The sequence below is a fragment of the Caloenas nicobarica genome, chromosome 2, assembly GCF_036013445.1.
Source record: "Caloenas nicobarica isolate bCalNic1 chromosome 2, bCalNic1.hap1, whole genome shotgun sequence".
In the NCBI taxonomy this organism is placed as follows: Eukaryota; Metazoa; Chordata; class Aves; order Columbiformes; family Columbidae; genus Caloenas; species Caloenas nicobarica.
Genome location: NC_088246.1, coordinates 143009175 through 143026049, shown reverse-complemented (window position 1 = coordinate 143026049; position 16875 = coordinate 143009175). Strand labels below are relative to the sequence as shown.

Genomic DNA, 16875 nt, shown 5'->3' with positions numbered 1-16875 from the left:
CATGCGCCCTGGCGCCGAGCTCCCACCGCCCCCCGGTGACGTCGCGGGGCGCAGGCGCGCTCCCGCCCGGCCGTTTCCCCACCTCGGCCGCCGCGCATGCGCTACAGCGGCCGCGGCGCCGGCGCCGCGCGTCTCTCCGCCCTCCCCCGCGGCGGCGCCTGCGCGGTGCGCGCGCTCGGTGCGTGGCGTGCGGAGCGGTGGGGGCGGGTGGGGGCGGGGCGGGTATATATAGTGCGCGGCCGGGGCGGCGGCCTCCCCCTTGTCCCCCGGCCGCCGTCGGAGCTGTGTGCGCAGTGCGTGTGCTCCGGACAACCGGACACGCCGGCCCGGCCCCGCCGCACCATTTATTACTAAAAATATAAAAAAGCCAAAAAAAATCCAAAAATCCTAAAAAAACCTTAAAAAAAAAAAATCCTCCCTTCTTCCACCTCCCGTCAACCTTCTGCAACCGGCCGGTTTGATATAAAATAACCCGGTGAAGCGAAGTCCCCGGACCCGGCGCAGCCGAGAGGAGACACAGAGCGAGCCCGACCCCGCCGAGACCAGCCGCCGCCGCCACCTCCGCCAGGCCCGGCACGGAGTGAGCCCGACCCCGCGCCCCCGCCGCCGCGCAGCCGCCTCCCGCAGCCGTTAAGTTTCGAATCCGCCTCCGGCGTGCCCCCCGCCCCGCGCCGCCACCGCCGGCCGCTGCGCTCACGGACCGCCGGGCCGCCGCGGCCTCCTCGCCTCGTCAGCGCCCTCCCCTTGCCCTCCCGCGCCGGGAGACGGCGGCAGGATGAACCCCAGCGCCCCCAGCTACCCCATGGCCTCCCTCTACGTGGGGGACCTGCACCCCGACGTGACCGAGGCCATGCTCTACGAGAAGTTCAGCCCCGCCGGGCCCATCCTCTCCATCCGCGTCTGCAGGGACATGATCACCCGCCGGTCCCTCGGCTACGCCTATGTCAACTTCCAGCAGCCCGCCGACGGTGAGGGGCCGGGGCCGGGCCGCGGGGAGGGAGGGAAGGAGGGAGGAAGCGGGGATCGGCGGGCGAGGCGGCGTGAGAGGAGAGCTGGGGCGGGAGCCATGTTCCTCCCCCGCCCCCACCAGGGCTCGGCGCGGCCGCCCCCCCCCCCCACCTTCCCCCCGGCCTGTGCCGCCGCCGCCCCGTATCCATTTTGCCCTCCCGGGGCCGGCGCCGGTGCTGCCGGGACGCGGCCAAACTTGTCGCCGCGCGGGGGGAAGTTTGCGGCGGGGCCGCCGCTGCTGACACGCGGCCTGGGGCCGCCCGCGCCTCGTGGCGGCGGAGGGGGGAGGGAGGCGCCTCCGCGCCGGGAACCGAAAGCCGAGGCGGGTCCCGGGGTCGGGCCCGGGCGCCGCCGCCGAAAGCCTGGGGCCTGGCGGAGCTGCCTCGGGGGGGCGGCTGCGGGGAGGCCGGGGGGCGGGGGTGTGCAGGCGGCTTTTCCACAGGTTGGCACGTCCGTGCGCGGCCGCATCAGGACTCGGAGATGAAGGCTAGCTCGGAGAAAATATGGTAGTCATTAGCACCTTCTAATAAGTACGCAGGAGCTGGGTGTGTGTGCGTGATTAAGGGGCCAGAAGAAGGAAGTAGGACGGACCGGGATCGCTTGGTGGTTTCACAGGCGTCCAGTCAAAGCCCAGGCTGAAGCAATACGTTAAAACACCATGGCAGAGCTGTCACGTGTGGGGACGGCATAAAATTACTTGGGGTCTACTTGCTACGTTCTTCCTGTAGCGAACTGTTCTGATCCGTTTATCTTTGCAGCGAACTCTCTGGCATCGCGTTTCCCAAGTCATGTTTTTATTAAGCTTACTTGACACGACGTGTTGCTGGTTCTCTAAAGTTATGTCAGTAAAGAAACTTTCCATGTAGTTCTAGTGGTGTTTGTGCTAAGTTTGGCAAACCAGCTTGCTCACTTGGAGAGTATATCGATAAAAGAATGAAATGGGACCGGTTCTAAGTTCTGTGGAGTCCAATAAAAAGAAAAAATAATTCAGCCAGCTAGAATGTACTTGATTTCGAGTACAGTTTAGTAAACAGTTTTCTGTTATAATGGTTTTATTTTTAAGTGTATGGAAGTGAGAGATTTGAATTACAAACTTTTCAAGCAATTAGATTAACTGACTTTGAAAAGATATGGCCATTATCAGATCAGACTTTGGTGTACTGATGATATCTGTATGTAGGTAGTAAAAATTACTGTCTCATCTTTTTAATAAAGCAGATATTTCAGTTATTATCAGCTCTCTCACTTCAGGCAGCTTTTAATTTATTCAGCCATTGTTCAGAATGAGATGATTTGGATGCTTGTTTTAACATACTTTGCTTTTATTTGATAAAAACTTATAGTACCATTTACTCTCAAAAAGGAAAATAAGGGATTAGCACAGTTTAGTACTGTGATATGGTAATGTCAAGGCAGAAGTCGAAGATGATTCAAATGCTGCTTCTCCTTAGTAATAACAGAATTCTGTAAGGGCAGACTCTGTCGTTGCCATTAGTTGAGCAACCTGTTCAGCCCTACATCTTATGACTTAGTTTGTAATTTGTCGAATGTGGGAACAAATATAGCTTTTTAACCTGAGCAGTACTTGCATTCAGAGGTTGAGATGGTGCCTCTTATTATAAAAGTGCTGTTACTTTAAATATTATAAGCATCTTTCAGATTTTGGGAAACCCACACGTTTTATTCTACACATAGTCCAGTTCAACTAAAAGTATTTCTCATATGTATCAACTTGCATCTGTTATGTATCTGCACTTGTTTAAAATAAATGATATTGTGTAATTATACTTTTGCAACATTTTTAGAATTTGATGTTCTTGGCAAATACCTAGAAAGCATTTGCCGATTTTTTTTTTCATAGATCATTCTGTTTACTGAAACTTTGAAATAGGAGCTCTGAGGATGAATGGTTATTCTTACAGTAATACTGGTTTCATTTTGATTCCAAACTGGCTGTATTTTCTTGGTTTAGCCTAATTCTTAGCTACATCTCAGGCCATGCTTCTTAAACACCCAGTAAAAACTAGCTTGGGTTTTGAAAACATCTTTGAAGGTGTGTTTGACATTACCAGCTGTCTGCAAACTGGGGATCTCAAAGCTCTTCAAAAAACTAATTAGGCCTGATTATACATTTGTGAGGTATGCACATGTTTCATAGTTGTGACTTTTCTGAATTTGAGTCATCGTCTGGAATAAAACCTAGGCAGTCTTGCTTAATCACTAAACTTGGGTAATCTGAAACTGCACTTCTCCCTTCAGGTTTTTTGAATTATTATGTTTCCAGAGGTTTATTTTTTTATGACTATTGCTATGTACATTTAGCACAGCTTAGAATTAAGTGTATATTCCATGTGATTTTGAAATTGTTACTAAAGTGGACTGTCCAGTTGCTCACAACTAAAATGGGAACTGGTGACTCATTCAATAAAAGCTCCAGCAGAATCAGCAGAAGTACAGCACCAGTAGGTGTGTCCACTTGGTAACAAGTTAACTGCTGAGGGGAATTGCATCCTGCAAACTAGCGCACAGCCTTTTATGGCGGAAATGTCATCAAAGTAAACCAGTTTTACTAGTTGTGAATTTTACTGATATTAGCTTATATCTGGTTGCAGACATATTCTAGTAATGTTTTAAAATCTAGTGTGGAGTGACAATGTGCTGTTAGTTAAGCAGAAACTTTAAATTTCTTGTAGTTCTACTCCATGGAACAGATGAGGAGAGCTGTTGACAGTTTCCATGCTGTCTGTGCCTTTATGGAGAAATTACATCAGTCTAGGAGAGGTGCTCACTAGTTGTTTAGAGCAGTGAAGTTTGTGAAGGCCTGTGTGTGGACCCCCTTGGAGTTTGTGAAATGTGACCAGGCACGCACATTTTTGATGAGTTTCAGGATTATTCTAGAATAAAGTAGCATGAATTAGAAAAGCCTTTTTTCTAGTAAAGGAGGTTCTGTTACTACTTCTGGAAATAATGAACTGTTTGTTGCTGGCACTTTTGCTGGTGCTGGCAGTAATAATTCTAATGATTTCCAGGGCGATACCAAAGCATTAGATGTTTCTACTGTGGCCAGTCTGATATTCACAGTTGTTGTTTTTTGTTTTGTTTTTGTTTTTTCTTTCCTCTTTTGTAATGTAAAGTGTTCCAGTGCTTTTTGTTTCTCATTATCAGTATCTGGGTTGTCTTTTTTCTTCTGTTTAGTTTGTATTAAAGTTTGTGAAAGCTTTGTTAAGTTATTTAAAAGACTGGCAATGCTTATATTTTTCGTGGCTTCAGCTTAAATCATTTGTTGACTTGCTACTGTCATGTGAATATGTAGATTTTTTTTTTTACAAGAAAATGTTAGATGTCTGTCTTGCTAACTTCTACAGATGTCTTTCAGATGATATAATCTTCAAATTCACTTGTAATCTGAAAATGTGTCAAGAAAGGATGTAAAAAATGGTCTATCGGCTGAACTAGAGCAAATTTTCTTTGGCCGTGATCTCCAACAATATAGCTAAAGTAACAAAAACATAGTTTTCACAACGTGGTTTGCCCTTGAAGGGACTTCTCGTAAGAAAAGCAATTGACTGACATGGTTACTGTTTTTAAGCTAGTACTAAACTGATTTCAGTCTTGTTAATATTGCATTGCTCTACTATATGCAAATTGCAGTGAAGTGAATTAGTACCAGTGGGTGTGACTTCATGTATTTGTTGGGACTTTTTTCAGTATTCTTCCAGACATACAAGAACAAAACCAAAAAGGAGCTAATGTAGGAGATCATGAAGTATGTCTGCCATACTTGAGAACTGTTCCTTTTTCTTGCTTAAATACCTTGTACACTTAAAACATCACAGACATGCCTTGTTGCTTTGAAGGGACATGAAAACTGAAGAAGTCTTGATACTTCCATACCTAAATACACTGAGATGTTAAATTCAGGCTTTGAAAAGTTAGTTATGGAGTTCTACTGGAAAAACTGCTCCACTGGAGTAACAAAACCTGGTTTATGTCACTTTGTTTTGCTGTTTCAATGCTTGCTCCTTCGTTTAGCTAGTATGTATTTCGTCATCTAAGTGCTAGTTTTAAATCTTTGTCCCTTGCCTGAAGTCCTTCTTTTTTGTCACTAAGGAAGGAGTTGTGTGGAACAGCTGCCTGAACCAGGCTTGAACTACACCTAGTAAAGAAGTTTTGTCAGCTTAGGGGTATTGGTGATTTAGGAGTTCTTACATTAGTGTTTGCAAAAAAAAAAAAAATTACCTGATATAGGAGTGGCCAGCTGATTTTTACAAATGTTAAAACTTTTTCTTCTGTGGAATTAGGTCATAATCGCCATCACTCGATACATTTTCTGCTGTCACCAAACCATCTTTTCATAGTGGGATCCAATCCTTTAGGCTACTTAAGGCTACTTGTTTAGCTGACTTGTCCTCCTTCCTATCTCTTAAGTGCAGCTTTTGCTGAGAAGTTTTTGACAGTTTTCATTTGCATAAAACAGAGGGATTTTATTTACATTGGAGCTTTGGGTTTGCAACTTGTTGCTGTTTTGCTGGGCTTCAAATAATAAGAACGCTATGAAGAATTGTACTTTTAATACTATTTGTGTGTTCGTTAAGATAACTTTAGTGTTTCCTACTAATTTCTGTGATGTTTTTCCAGCTGAACGAGCTTTGGATACCATGAACTTTGATGTCATTAAAGGCAAACCTGTGCGCATCATGTGGTCTCAGCGCGATCCATCTCTACGCAAAAGCGGTGTAGGAAACATCTTCATCAAAAACTTGGACAAATCAATTGATAACAAAGCTTTGTATGACACATTTTCTGCTTTTGGAAACATCCTATCTTGTAAGGTCAGTGGAAAATTATTGGTTTGTTTAATGGTTTGACGCAAAAAAAAACCCTCAATTTATGCTGGATATTACAACAGGGTTTTTCTTTAACAGGTGGTATGTGATGAAAATGGATCCAAGGGTTATGGATTTGTACATTTTGAGACACAAGAAGCTGCAGAAAGAGCTATTGAAAAAATGAATGGTATGCTGCTTAACGACCGCAAAGTGTAAGTACATAAATATGTAGTTGAGGATCAACAGACTGAAATTCATTTTACAGCAGACAGCTATTTAAAGCTTACCTAGAAAAGATAGGTTGTTCTAAAAATTTCTAATTTTAAAGAGGAGTTAGTATTTTAGCGCTAGGAATACTACAACTTTTACCAGCTGCCTATTCTAAAGCCAGAATAAAGTTCAGAAAAGGCTAATAATGGACTCAAAGGAAAAATATTGTTGTGTTAGTTGTGTTACAAGCCAATGCTGTAATGAGGATTTGGGAACTTCTCTGGTTTTCTGATCTTGCTGGTCTGAGATAAAATACAATCCATTAGGTATTCTGCATAATACTTCCTTTATAAGAGTTGTGTGATAGGTACATTATCCATTTTTTGGATGAAACTCTAGAGTTACTCAGTCCTGAATAGCGGTCGGGTTACACTAATGTTTTAATATGAATGTCTGTTAATAGTCATATCTAGGAAATAGGAGTAGAAAATAAAACTTACAGAAACATAATGTTTTAAATAGTATCACTGTTGTATACTGTAGGGAAAAAAGTTATTCGACTGCTTTGTTAGTGATATCTAGGCTTGGAGGGGGCAAGAATGCCTCACAGCTTTGCCTAAGGGATCATGATGGTATTTGGTATAGTTGCAATAGAATAGCTCTGTAAATACTTGAGAAAGTTTGGAAAAAGGATAACAGAAATCAGCATCAGCTTACCATCATGGATTATTTTTACTTGTAGAGATGGATGGATCAAGCCATAAACAAGGAGAAGATAGATATATATTTTGGAACTTCAGTTTTCCTGCTTGTTCTGTGTTTCACTGGTGTACTGTGGATATTTTTACTCAGCTTCCGTCTTTATACAGTCTTTTAAAATTAGTAAAATAGGTCAGCATGTAGTCATAAAAGCATGATTTGTGTAAACTTTGGTAAAATATATGATGAGAGTTAATTTTGCTTTGAATTTCTATTCAGGCTAGACTCTTAAAAGTGAATTAAAGTACTTCACTCACTATCTGCTGAACACATCATACTATCATTCTTGCCACCCTTGGTTACTATAAATCAGGTGAAATTGTCGAAGTTTAAGGAAATGTTGAGTTACTGTGTGCTACTTTATTGGATTTGTCAGATTTGGAACTATAAAGTTGGACAATACAATAAAATTTGAGAGCAAAAGTCTGCTACAATCAGAAATCCGTTTTAGCCATGGAACATCTGTACTAGAGTGGTTCCCTGGCTTGTAGAGTGGTGTGTTCAGCTTCTGTTCTTTCTCTGATGGTATGAACTGACCTTTGGTGTTCCCAGCCAATTTGCAATGGTAATTGACTAAAGAACAAGTTGAACTATTTATTTCTCTATGCCTACTTTTAAAAAAAAAAAAGTCTTGCTTTGATGTAGACTGGAAAGGTGTGTAAGGAAGTGGGGGAGGTTAGCTAAATATCCCTTGCTTAATAACTGGATTGGCAAATGGTAGCTGCTTTAAGACTGCCAAGTTTTTAATATGGTTGAGGGATTCTGCTGATACCTAGAATTTCTGTTTAGCCACTACCTAGTACTCTTTCCCATTGTCCAGCTCCTGTTGGCAAAGGCTGTTTTATAAGAGTGAACAATCTCGCTAACAGCTGGAAAAGCATGTTTATGCTAGTAATTGTGATAAGCACACTGATGTGGCAGAGGATGGTGAGGTTGTTTTTCTGGTAGAGTTTTATTGTAAATATTTTGTCTAAAGAATTTCATGCCTATAGTTAATGAAACTTTTCAAGAATAAAGTATGATGCCAGAGGATTAAAGTAAATTTTTAAACCTTGACAGATTTGCTTTTATCTACATTATTCTGTTCTCCTGCAACTAGATTTGTTGGAAGGTTTAAATCCCGCAAGGAACGTGAGGCAGAGCTTGGAGCCAGAGCAAAGGAATTCACCAATGTTTACATCAAGAATTTTGGAGAAGACATGGATGATGAGAGACTTAAGGAACTCTTTGGCAAGTTTGGTAATGTCTTAAAGTTTAAGTTTATATAGACATGAGTGAACTTCAGCTTATGTCTCATATCTTATCTGTACAGTGCCTTGTAATAGAAGGAATCAGCTGACTGGCCAATGTCGATTTTAAAAAGTACTGAAAAGTTGGTACTTCCAGTTTCAGATTCAAAGTGCAGTAACATCCACTGCAGAATTTTAAATAGGTAGAATAACACATATAATAGTGCCATCAGAATTGTTTAAGTTTCAAATTAGAAGTGTGTTCTGTTTTAATACAGATCGATGTTATTCACTACAGGATACATGACAAGTGAGTTTGCTGTTGCTTTCATTGACCTGCAGACTTATCTTTACCAGTATCTCTGTTTTCATTACTCACTTGCATTGCGGTGGTTCACCTTAAGTGAAATTATGAGGAACTTTTCCTTTGGCAAGCTATTCAGTTCTGTCTTGATCCTCAGTTATGCACGAGGAAAAATTATGGCAGGCATGTGATCATGATCTGGAAATATATATGATGTGTCACCATCGAAACAGGAAATGGCAAACTGCTCCTTAGTTAAAGATTCTTATACTGATTTATAGGACACATCTATTTTCTTTTCAGCAATGTGCGGGTTTATTTTGGTTTGCTTTTTATTTGTGTTTTATTTCCTCTATGCTTTTGCTGTTCTACAGTGGATATCATGTAAAGCAAGAAAAAGCCTTGTATGCGGGATATTCCATAGCAGCCCTAAGCAGCATTTACAGGAAATTCCTTTCCACTACTGAAGTACCTCTAGTTAAAACAGTAGTGAATTTAGCTGCTGTTGTCTGTCTCAATTGAGTCTGTGAACTGTTATTTTTCAAAGGTTTGCAGTTGCTAAACTGAGATGGCCTTTCACCGGGATAAACAGTGAAGCACACGCCTAATGGAAAGGCCTCTGCTCTGGCTTTCAATACTTGTTTCAAAGGATGGAAGCACTAATGCTTTTTGAATGTTGTAATTTTTAATGAGGGAAACAATTTCATTCCCTTTGAGGTGACATTCCTACCCCATTTTACTTGATATTACAGTAGGAAAGAAACTCAGCATGACCGACATCAGCCATAATGGCTGAACTTCAGCATCAGGGCAAATGAGCAGTTTTACATTAATGGGTGATGTTTACTGGATATTATTATTGGTGCAAGAATCCTTCGTGATACAAGCAAAACAAGCTAAATATTGATATTTCTAAACAGGATTTTCAAAACATGAAGAGAATACACTCTGTGTACAAAGCATAAGTATTTCATTCTCTTTTTAGGCCCTGCCCTGAGTGTGAAGGTTATGACCGATGAGAGTGGAAAATCCAAAGGCTTTGGCTTCGTTAGTTTTGAAAGACATGAAGATGCCCAAAAAGTAAGGTTTTGGACTTAATTTTAGGAATTTTATACCTGAGACCTAAATAATGTGTTTCATTGAGTGATTTGAAATCTTGTGAATTTGTCAAGGGGTTTTAATTGGTCAGGGACACTGCAAGAACAGGTGTCTGCTCCCTAAATGACTTAGCATAGTTTCTGTGATTTAGACTGCTTTCTTCTGAGTAAATGTTAGTGGATTTGAGGAGTGTATTAAGTAAAGATGCTCTGAGACAGCTGGAATTAATGTAGAAATGGGCAATCTTTAATAATTTAATAACCTGTTGTAGTTGGGCTTCAAGGTCTCAATGAGATTTGGACTCTGTCATGCTGGGCAACATACAAGTATAGTAAATTATTACATCTCAGCAAAACCCAGATGAATCATTGGATGCAGTTTGGTTGCACAAAACATTTGTGCAAGGCAGAAAGGATTGTGTTTTCAGATTTCAGCACTGCACAGTCAGCAAGAAAGCTATTAGTTTTGTGGAGCATGTTTGGCACAGCTATAAGGAAACAGTCAGAGCCCTGTGATGTTGCTTTTACTCTGAAGAGTGACTTTGGAATAAGGGCCCCTCTTAATGCGTGTATGTGTCAATAACGTGCTGGTATGCTATAGAACTTCATTCTTTGTCAGCTGGTTGCTTTGATGTGTCAGTTGATTGTGGCAGTAGGGACATAGCATCAAGAGAGAAACTCAGCACAGAACAAATGAGGGCAACAAAGTTTGCTTTTCAAAAGGCATTTTGGTGATTTGTCAGTACTGCAAGTATACAAGCAAGAGATTAAAACAAATCCTGTGTGCCTTACATCTACACTGTTCAGGCTTGCATACATTCATCGATGAATTGTTTCTCTTAGAGTAGCCAGAATCACATGTTTGGTGTTTTCAATAACATTCTAATATCTCAGTAAATACATGTTTATTTGCTTTGATCATGAAGGTATACAATGAACCGGTGACTTCTGGTTTTAAATTAATTGAATAAATCTGTGCCAGAGTTTTTGCATCTTAATAGGTGTAACTCAAAACAGCGTAAAGAAGAAAAGTTTGCATTTTCGTGCTCTTTAAGTATGTCTTTAGTGAAACATTAAAAATTGGGGAAAAAAACCCCCACATATGCCAGCTGTAACTTAACATATGGTATAAGAAAATCTGGTAGATACTACAGCTTCAGATGTTACTTTTAAAAAGAGAAATCAGGTGTGTGAATTTTAGAGCTTTTCAACGTGATTTGTGTTCTTTTCTCTACCTTTAGCAAGATCAGGCTGGAGAAATAGTTCTTCAGTATGTGCTTTGATTTGGTTTTGTTTCCACAATTTCATATAAGAAAAGTTTTTTGCATACCTTGTGACTTTCACTGGACAGAAGCACATTCAGAAAACAATTTCCATTTTACTTTAAGCAAAGAAGTCTTGGGGTATTTTGTTTCAGCTAGTGATCTTTTAGATGGATGGGCTTTTTTTTTCTGGAATCCTTATGTAACTTTTTATATTTGTATTACATTTTCTTTTGTATACCTGAAAAACATTGGATTGCAAAGCACTGCTAACCTTTTGTTTATTCTTGAAGGCTGTAGATGAGATGAATGGGAAAGAGCTCAACGGGAAACAAATCTATGTTGGCCGGGCCCAGAAAAAGGTGGAAAGACAGACGGAGCTGAAGCGCAAGTTTGAACAAATGAAGCAGGACAGGATCACCAGATACCAGGTTCAGTTTTAATTCAAGAGGACTAACTTTATTCTATTATATTTTTAGACTTACACAGACCATTTACTTTCAAAACTAACTTGCCTTTTTTTTAGGGTGTAAACCTTTATGTGAAAAATCTTGATGACGGGATTGATGATGAGCGTCTTCGAAAAGAATTCTCCCCATTTGGTACAATCACCAGTGCAAAGGTAAAGTTTACAGCTTGTGCTTGTCCTTCCTCTGAGAATGAACCATGATCCCTCACCAAAGAGTGGTTTATTTCATTGACTAACAGATGTGACCCAGTCACTTACCACTGCTATGTACACAGACATCTGCTTTCTTGATTATTGTACAACTCAGGTGAAACACATATGATCATCCTTTCTTGAAATAAACTGAGTACTGTTAGTAATGTGAGATAAATGACATCTTTTCAGTGCAATAATTATTACTTCACTGAGATTTTCATTTGTATTCAGTAAACAGCTATTAATTAAGCAATTATATTTCTTTTTGTGAATCAATTCAATCAAACAAACCTGTGGCCTCACTTCTAGTAAGCTGAAAAAAGAAACTCATGCCAGTTGAGTAGATACGACATCCTCTTGTTTTAAAACTCAATTTTGTACTGACAGGTCATGATGGAAGGTGGTCGCAGCAAAGGATTTGGGTTTGTGTGCTTTTCATCACCTGAAGAAGCCACCAAAGCTGTCACAGAAATGAATGGTAGAATTGTGGCTACTAAACCATTATATGTAGCTCTAGCCCAGCGTAAAGAAGAGCGCCAGGCTCATCTCACCAACCAGTACATGCAGAGAATGGCAAGTGTAAGAGCAGTACCCAATCCTGTCATCAACCCATACCAGCCAGCACCTCCTTCAGGTTACTTCATGGCAGCTATCCCACAGGTACGCATAGAGATGAGCAGCTGAATGTTTTGCACTATGTATAAAATCCGTTCGATTTAACAGTAAATATAACTATTACCATGTGTCCATAATTTCAGCATTCTAATTTCATAGCAGAAAGGTGATGGACTGTTTAGCACGCCATTCAAAGATAACAAAGTTTCACAATGTTTTTATATTGGGCAGACTCAGAACCGTGCTGCATACTACCCTACTAATCAACTTGCTCAACTTGCTAGACCTAGTCCTCGTTGGACTGCGCAGGGTGCCAGACCTCATCGTAAGTCACTTCTTTACCTTTTTGTAGTGATTTGGGTAAACTCCACAGCGTTTACCTTTGCACTTTTGAATACATTTTCAGGGCATTACAGTTTCAGTCTTCTCTTTGTTATGTTAGTGGTATTACTTTTGAACTCTTTTCACCACTCAGTGTTTCAGCATGTAACTTGATATGTTTTCTCTAAAACACAGCATTCCAGAACATGCCTGGTGCTATCCGCCCAGCAGCACCCAGACCACCATTTAGTACCATGAGACCAGCTTCTTCCCAGGTTCCCCGAGTCATGTCAACACAGCGTGTTGGTAAGTTTCATTTATGCAAACTTCAGTATTAGACTTCTGGTTTTTTAATTTTGCCGATTCAGAATGATAGCTCAAAAGCACTCATAAGTTCATTATCACATGGTGACCCTTCCCTCCTTTTCTGGCTCTTACTACATGGGTAAGCTAGTATCACCTGCTAGTAGTTACCTTAAATATTGTCCCAACAAAGACTCCTGTTGTGATCCCATTTCTTTAGCTTGAAGCATTTCTTCTTTTAATGTGCATTTTAATAATACTGTATGACAGCTTCTGCCATTTCTAAACATCGTTGCGGCAATTGTAATAATAGGTTGCATGTAGAAATACTGGCATGATAAAATTTCAGCTCTTATTATTTTGTCATAGAATACTCTGAGCCAGTGTCATGTGTGCAGAATCTGCACATCACTGAGTGAACTGGAATTGATTGTAATGGAGTCTTAATTCTCTCAGAATGTATTAGGCAGTAGTACTTTTTAGCTATTCTACTTAATGAAAGTATCTTCTTTATGATAACTATGGACATAATGTGATCAGGAAATCAAGTGTCCTTGGAGGTTAGAATGAAATTAAAATAATACTCAACCAAAGTGAATGTTTTCATACAGATCTTTCTTCAATAGCATGTAAGAAAAACAATTAGTTAGTGAAGTGACTGTAAAGTAACATCCAGGACATCTTGAGCTTTCAGCCTTCAGATAAGACCAGTGATGTGACAGTTGACAACACTACTGAGATGAATCTATAATATAATACCTAAATTCATTATTCCGTTTCTAAATTTAAAAATGAATTATTCATGTATGGCATTATGTTATTTTTTTTCAGCTAATACATCAACACAAACAATGGGTCCACGTCCTGCAGCAGCAGCTACTGCAGCTACTCCATCTGTACGCACAGTACCACAGTACAAATACGCTGCAGGTGTTCGTAATCCTCAGCAGCATCTTAATACACAGCCGCAGGTTGCTATGCAGCAGGTATGTAATTTTAGGAACTGATCCATACTTCTATTGGGTTTTTTTATTTGTTTTTTTTGCAGAGGGAGGAGGGGGACACATGATAGTTGTCTTTGTTATCCTAGAATTCAGGCTCTGCATTGTGGCAGCAGAGTTATAGTCTTGGGATTTTAAGTATGTTTTAAGTTCACCTGGGACAGGTTGTAATCCTGTGTTAGTAACTTCATATTTTCCAGTTGCTCAGTAGCCAGAATTCTCCTTGTGTTTGCTCCACAATGGAGCAATTTGATACTGATCTCCAGCATCACTCAGCTATAACCAGCAGTATTTGATTGAATTGACTTAGTTGTAATTTCTTCCGTGTCTCTGACAGTGTAGGTATTACTTGTGCTGAGTTGTGGAACATTGGATATTTGAAGCTGCATCTAACTGTGAACTAGAATTTGATTTTTAAACAGTGTTAAATTAATTTGCAGCCTGCTGTCCATGTGCAAGGTCAGGAACCCTTGACTGCTTCCATGTTGGCTTCTGCCCCTCCACAAGAACAAAAGCAGATGTTAGGTATGTACATGGTACCTTTCTCTATGCCACGTAGCAGAAGGGGATAGTCCAAGTACTCTTTTATTAGTCTTGAAATGTGGAATAAATGGTTTTAGCAATAGAACAAGGTGTTTCCCTTAAATCTGGACTGTGTTTGTCAGATTGGATTTGTCACTGATAATTTTTTATCTCTGCAGGTGAACGTCTATTTCCACTCATTCAAAGCATGCACCCTACTCTGGCGGGCAAGATCACTGGTATGTTGTTGGAGATTGACAACTCTGAACTCCTCCACATGCTCGAGTCTCCTGAGTCTCTTCGTTCGAAGGTAGGCAGACTTCTGCCTTGTGCGAGCTTTATCATCCATGAACTCCACACTGATTTAACAGGCGTTTGTGCTGGCACAGTGTAGTAGCAGCAATGCAACGCTGGCTCAGGGCAAGAAGTGAGAATATCCTCTTTCAGAGGGTGGCAGTGACTTACATTAACATGAACTGGAACTGTTGTCCTTTTCTTTTTAACAATGCAGACATTGTTTGTATGTGTAATTTAAACTGTTTCATAAACTAAAATATACCCAAATCACTAAGCTTCCTTTTATTAATTTTTCTTTTTTACTTAACAGGTTGATGAAGCTGTAGCCGTACTACAAGCCCACCAAGCTAAAGAGGCTGCTCAAAAGGCAGTTAATAACCCCACTGGGGTTCCAAGTGTTTAATAAGTAAGTTTTCTGAGCATTACAGTTTTACAGTTGACCGGGGCAATAGTCCTTGGTCCATGGCCTTACAAGCAGCATGTTTCTAGGCTCTGTGTCATTTGCAGCCACAGAAAGAAGCAGCTATGGTCACAATTGTAAACAAATTTTTGCTCAAGCCTATTGTCTGGTTCTGTAGCTCTTGGTTAGCAAATGCTACTGACGTTTTGTCTAACATATTTAGCTGTAATTAAAGCATTGTTTTTAACAGCACATTTAGTTGAAATTAGTTCTAGGCCTGCATGCAAAAATGTGCAGTTCTGTCAAACGCTGCTATTCATACTATTGTTCAAGAGGAACTTGTGGAACTGAAGTAAACTTAAGATGACACTCTAACCCTGATTTTCCTTAGAAATTAAATAGCTTATTTGAACTATAATTTGTATATACTTGCTGAAATCTAAAATTATACAGTAAGTGAGAACTAAACTACATGTTGTCTTCACTTTTTGGTGAATTTAATGTCAATTAAAATATTAATTTTTTTCTTTATTGCCTTCTGTGAGGTTAGTATCTTAATTTTGCATGACAGGAAGAGGCAAAAGGTGGTATCTTCACAATTTTGAAAGGGGAAAATGTTGTGGAGTTGAGGATGATATAGAAGTCTATTCCATCCAGTTAGGTTTTGCCTGTCTATGAACTTCCCACATTTGTAGACATCAGTTTGAACACTTAATTTTTTTTTCTTGATATTTTCATTTTAGCAACTTACCTTTTGGATGTGTCATGTTTTTTCCACACTTCTTTCTTTTTCTCTTTTTTTTTGCTAATGATGCTTTCACACAGGAGATAAACAAGTGCTGAATAAATTGTCTGAAACTAAGATGCTCAAACTTTGAGACCATTACTCCATATGCTCCGTGATGTTTTAATAGCTGGAAATTGAAAATACTGCTAATGCCAGTTATTTGATAAGCTGTCACTAAGAGTGCAGGTGACCTGTTACAGTAACAGGTTACTGTTACAGTTACAGTAACAAATTATTGGGTGTAGCCAGTGTCCAAGGCCATGCTGTGCAGGGTACTGTTTAGTTCTGTTGTCTTATCAGGTATCACAGACCTTGGGATACTTTACTTCCATGTCTTTAAAAAGTGGGGGGGCACACCTCCAATACACACTGCTGGTAAAGAACTTTAGTATGATTGATACTGTGAAAGCCCGAAGTACTGTCAGGCTTACCATTGAAGAAAGCATGTCAGAAAACATAAGGTGCTGCTTTAATTTTAAAACCTAACAACATTGTTTTTGTTTGCAGAAAGATCCGGGACTACAATCTAGAACTTCGCTTCACCGAAGAAAAAAAAATCTAAACATGGAAAAATTATTAAATATTGAGAAAAACATTGCAAAATATAAAATAAATAAAAAAAGGAAAGGAAACTTTGAAGCTTATGTACAGAGCAACGCCAGGGCTAGCATAACGAATGCTAGTCCTAGATTACTTATTGATTTAAAATTTAAAAAAAAATAGTAAAAATAAAAAAATACAAATTAATGTTTTATAAACCCGGGGGAAAAGAATTTTCAGCACAGTACAAAAATTTAAAGCATTCCTTTCTTTAATTTTGTAATTCTTTACTGTGGAAAAGCTCAGAATATCACCACTGTTTTAGTTGACAGTGAGAATTGATAGCTGAGCAAAGAAACATAATTTGGATTATAAAATTCTTGGTTTAATAAAAATTCCTTAAACACTGACTGACTTGTGATGGTTTCTTTTGTACAGTGTACTTCTCATAAGGTGATCACTCAGAATGCCAGGTTAGAATCCCATTCTGTAGTACGTTTTAGCAGCTTCTAGAGAAGATTAGTCTACACTTAGCCACCTGTTACTGATAATATAAACTTAGGCATTAAAACAAATGTAAAGAGCAGCTAGGTCCATATCTGGGTTTTAAATCCTTAATAGCATGATGTCTGAGCTCTGCTCATTGTCTAATTAGAAACAGACCTTTAAATACCTTCCTTTGAGATGATCAGTTAGAAATGTTGTTACAAAAGGCCTGTGTTGGAAT

At 40.0% G+C, this 16875-nt stretch overlaps 1 protein-coding gene across 2 annotated transcripts in view; it reads left to right on the top strand.

Annotated features, from left to right (window-relative positions):
- Nucleotides 1-246: 246 nt before the first annotated feature.
- Nucleotides 247-16875, top strand: part of PABPC1 (poly(A) binding protein cytoplasmic 1) — a 338028-nt gene continuing 321399 nt past the window's right edge. The window contains exons 1-15 of one of the 2 annotated variants that reach the window (XM_065627231.1): nucleotides 247-968; nucleotides 5647-5840; nucleotides 5934-6049; nucleotides 7906-8045; nucleotides 9325-9419; nucleotides 10992-11129; nucleotides 11225-11320; nucleotides 11750-12022; nucleotides 12209-12302; nucleotides 12494-12604; nucleotides 13433-13587; nucleotides 14043-14127; nucleotides 14304-14434; nucleotides 14732-14827; nucleotides 16116-16558. In XM_065627231.1, the coding sequence (XP_065483303.1) occupies nucleotides 776-968; nucleotides 5647-5840; nucleotides 5934-6049; nucleotides 7906-8045; nucleotides 9325-9419; nucleotides 10992-11129; nucleotides 11225-11320; nucleotides 11750-12022; nucleotides 12209-12302; nucleotides 12494-12604; nucleotides 13433-13587; nucleotides 14043-14127; nucleotides 14304-14434; nucleotides 14732-14824 (1914 nt within the window). In that variant the 5' untranslated portion in view covers nucleotides 247-775 and the 3' untranslated portion in view covers nucleotides 14825-14827; nucleotides 16116-16558. Of the gene's footprint in view, nucleotides 969-5646; nucleotides 5841-5933; nucleotides 6050-7905; nucleotides 8046-9324; nucleotides 9420-10991; nucleotides 11130-11224; nucleotides 11321-11749; nucleotides 12023-12208; nucleotides 12303-12493; nucleotides 12605-13432; nucleotides 13588-14042; nucleotides 14128-14303; nucleotides 14435-14731; nucleotides 14828-16115; nucleotides 16559-16875 lie in introns of those variants that run through there. The other variant, XM_065627232.1, reaches the window with a different exon arrangement.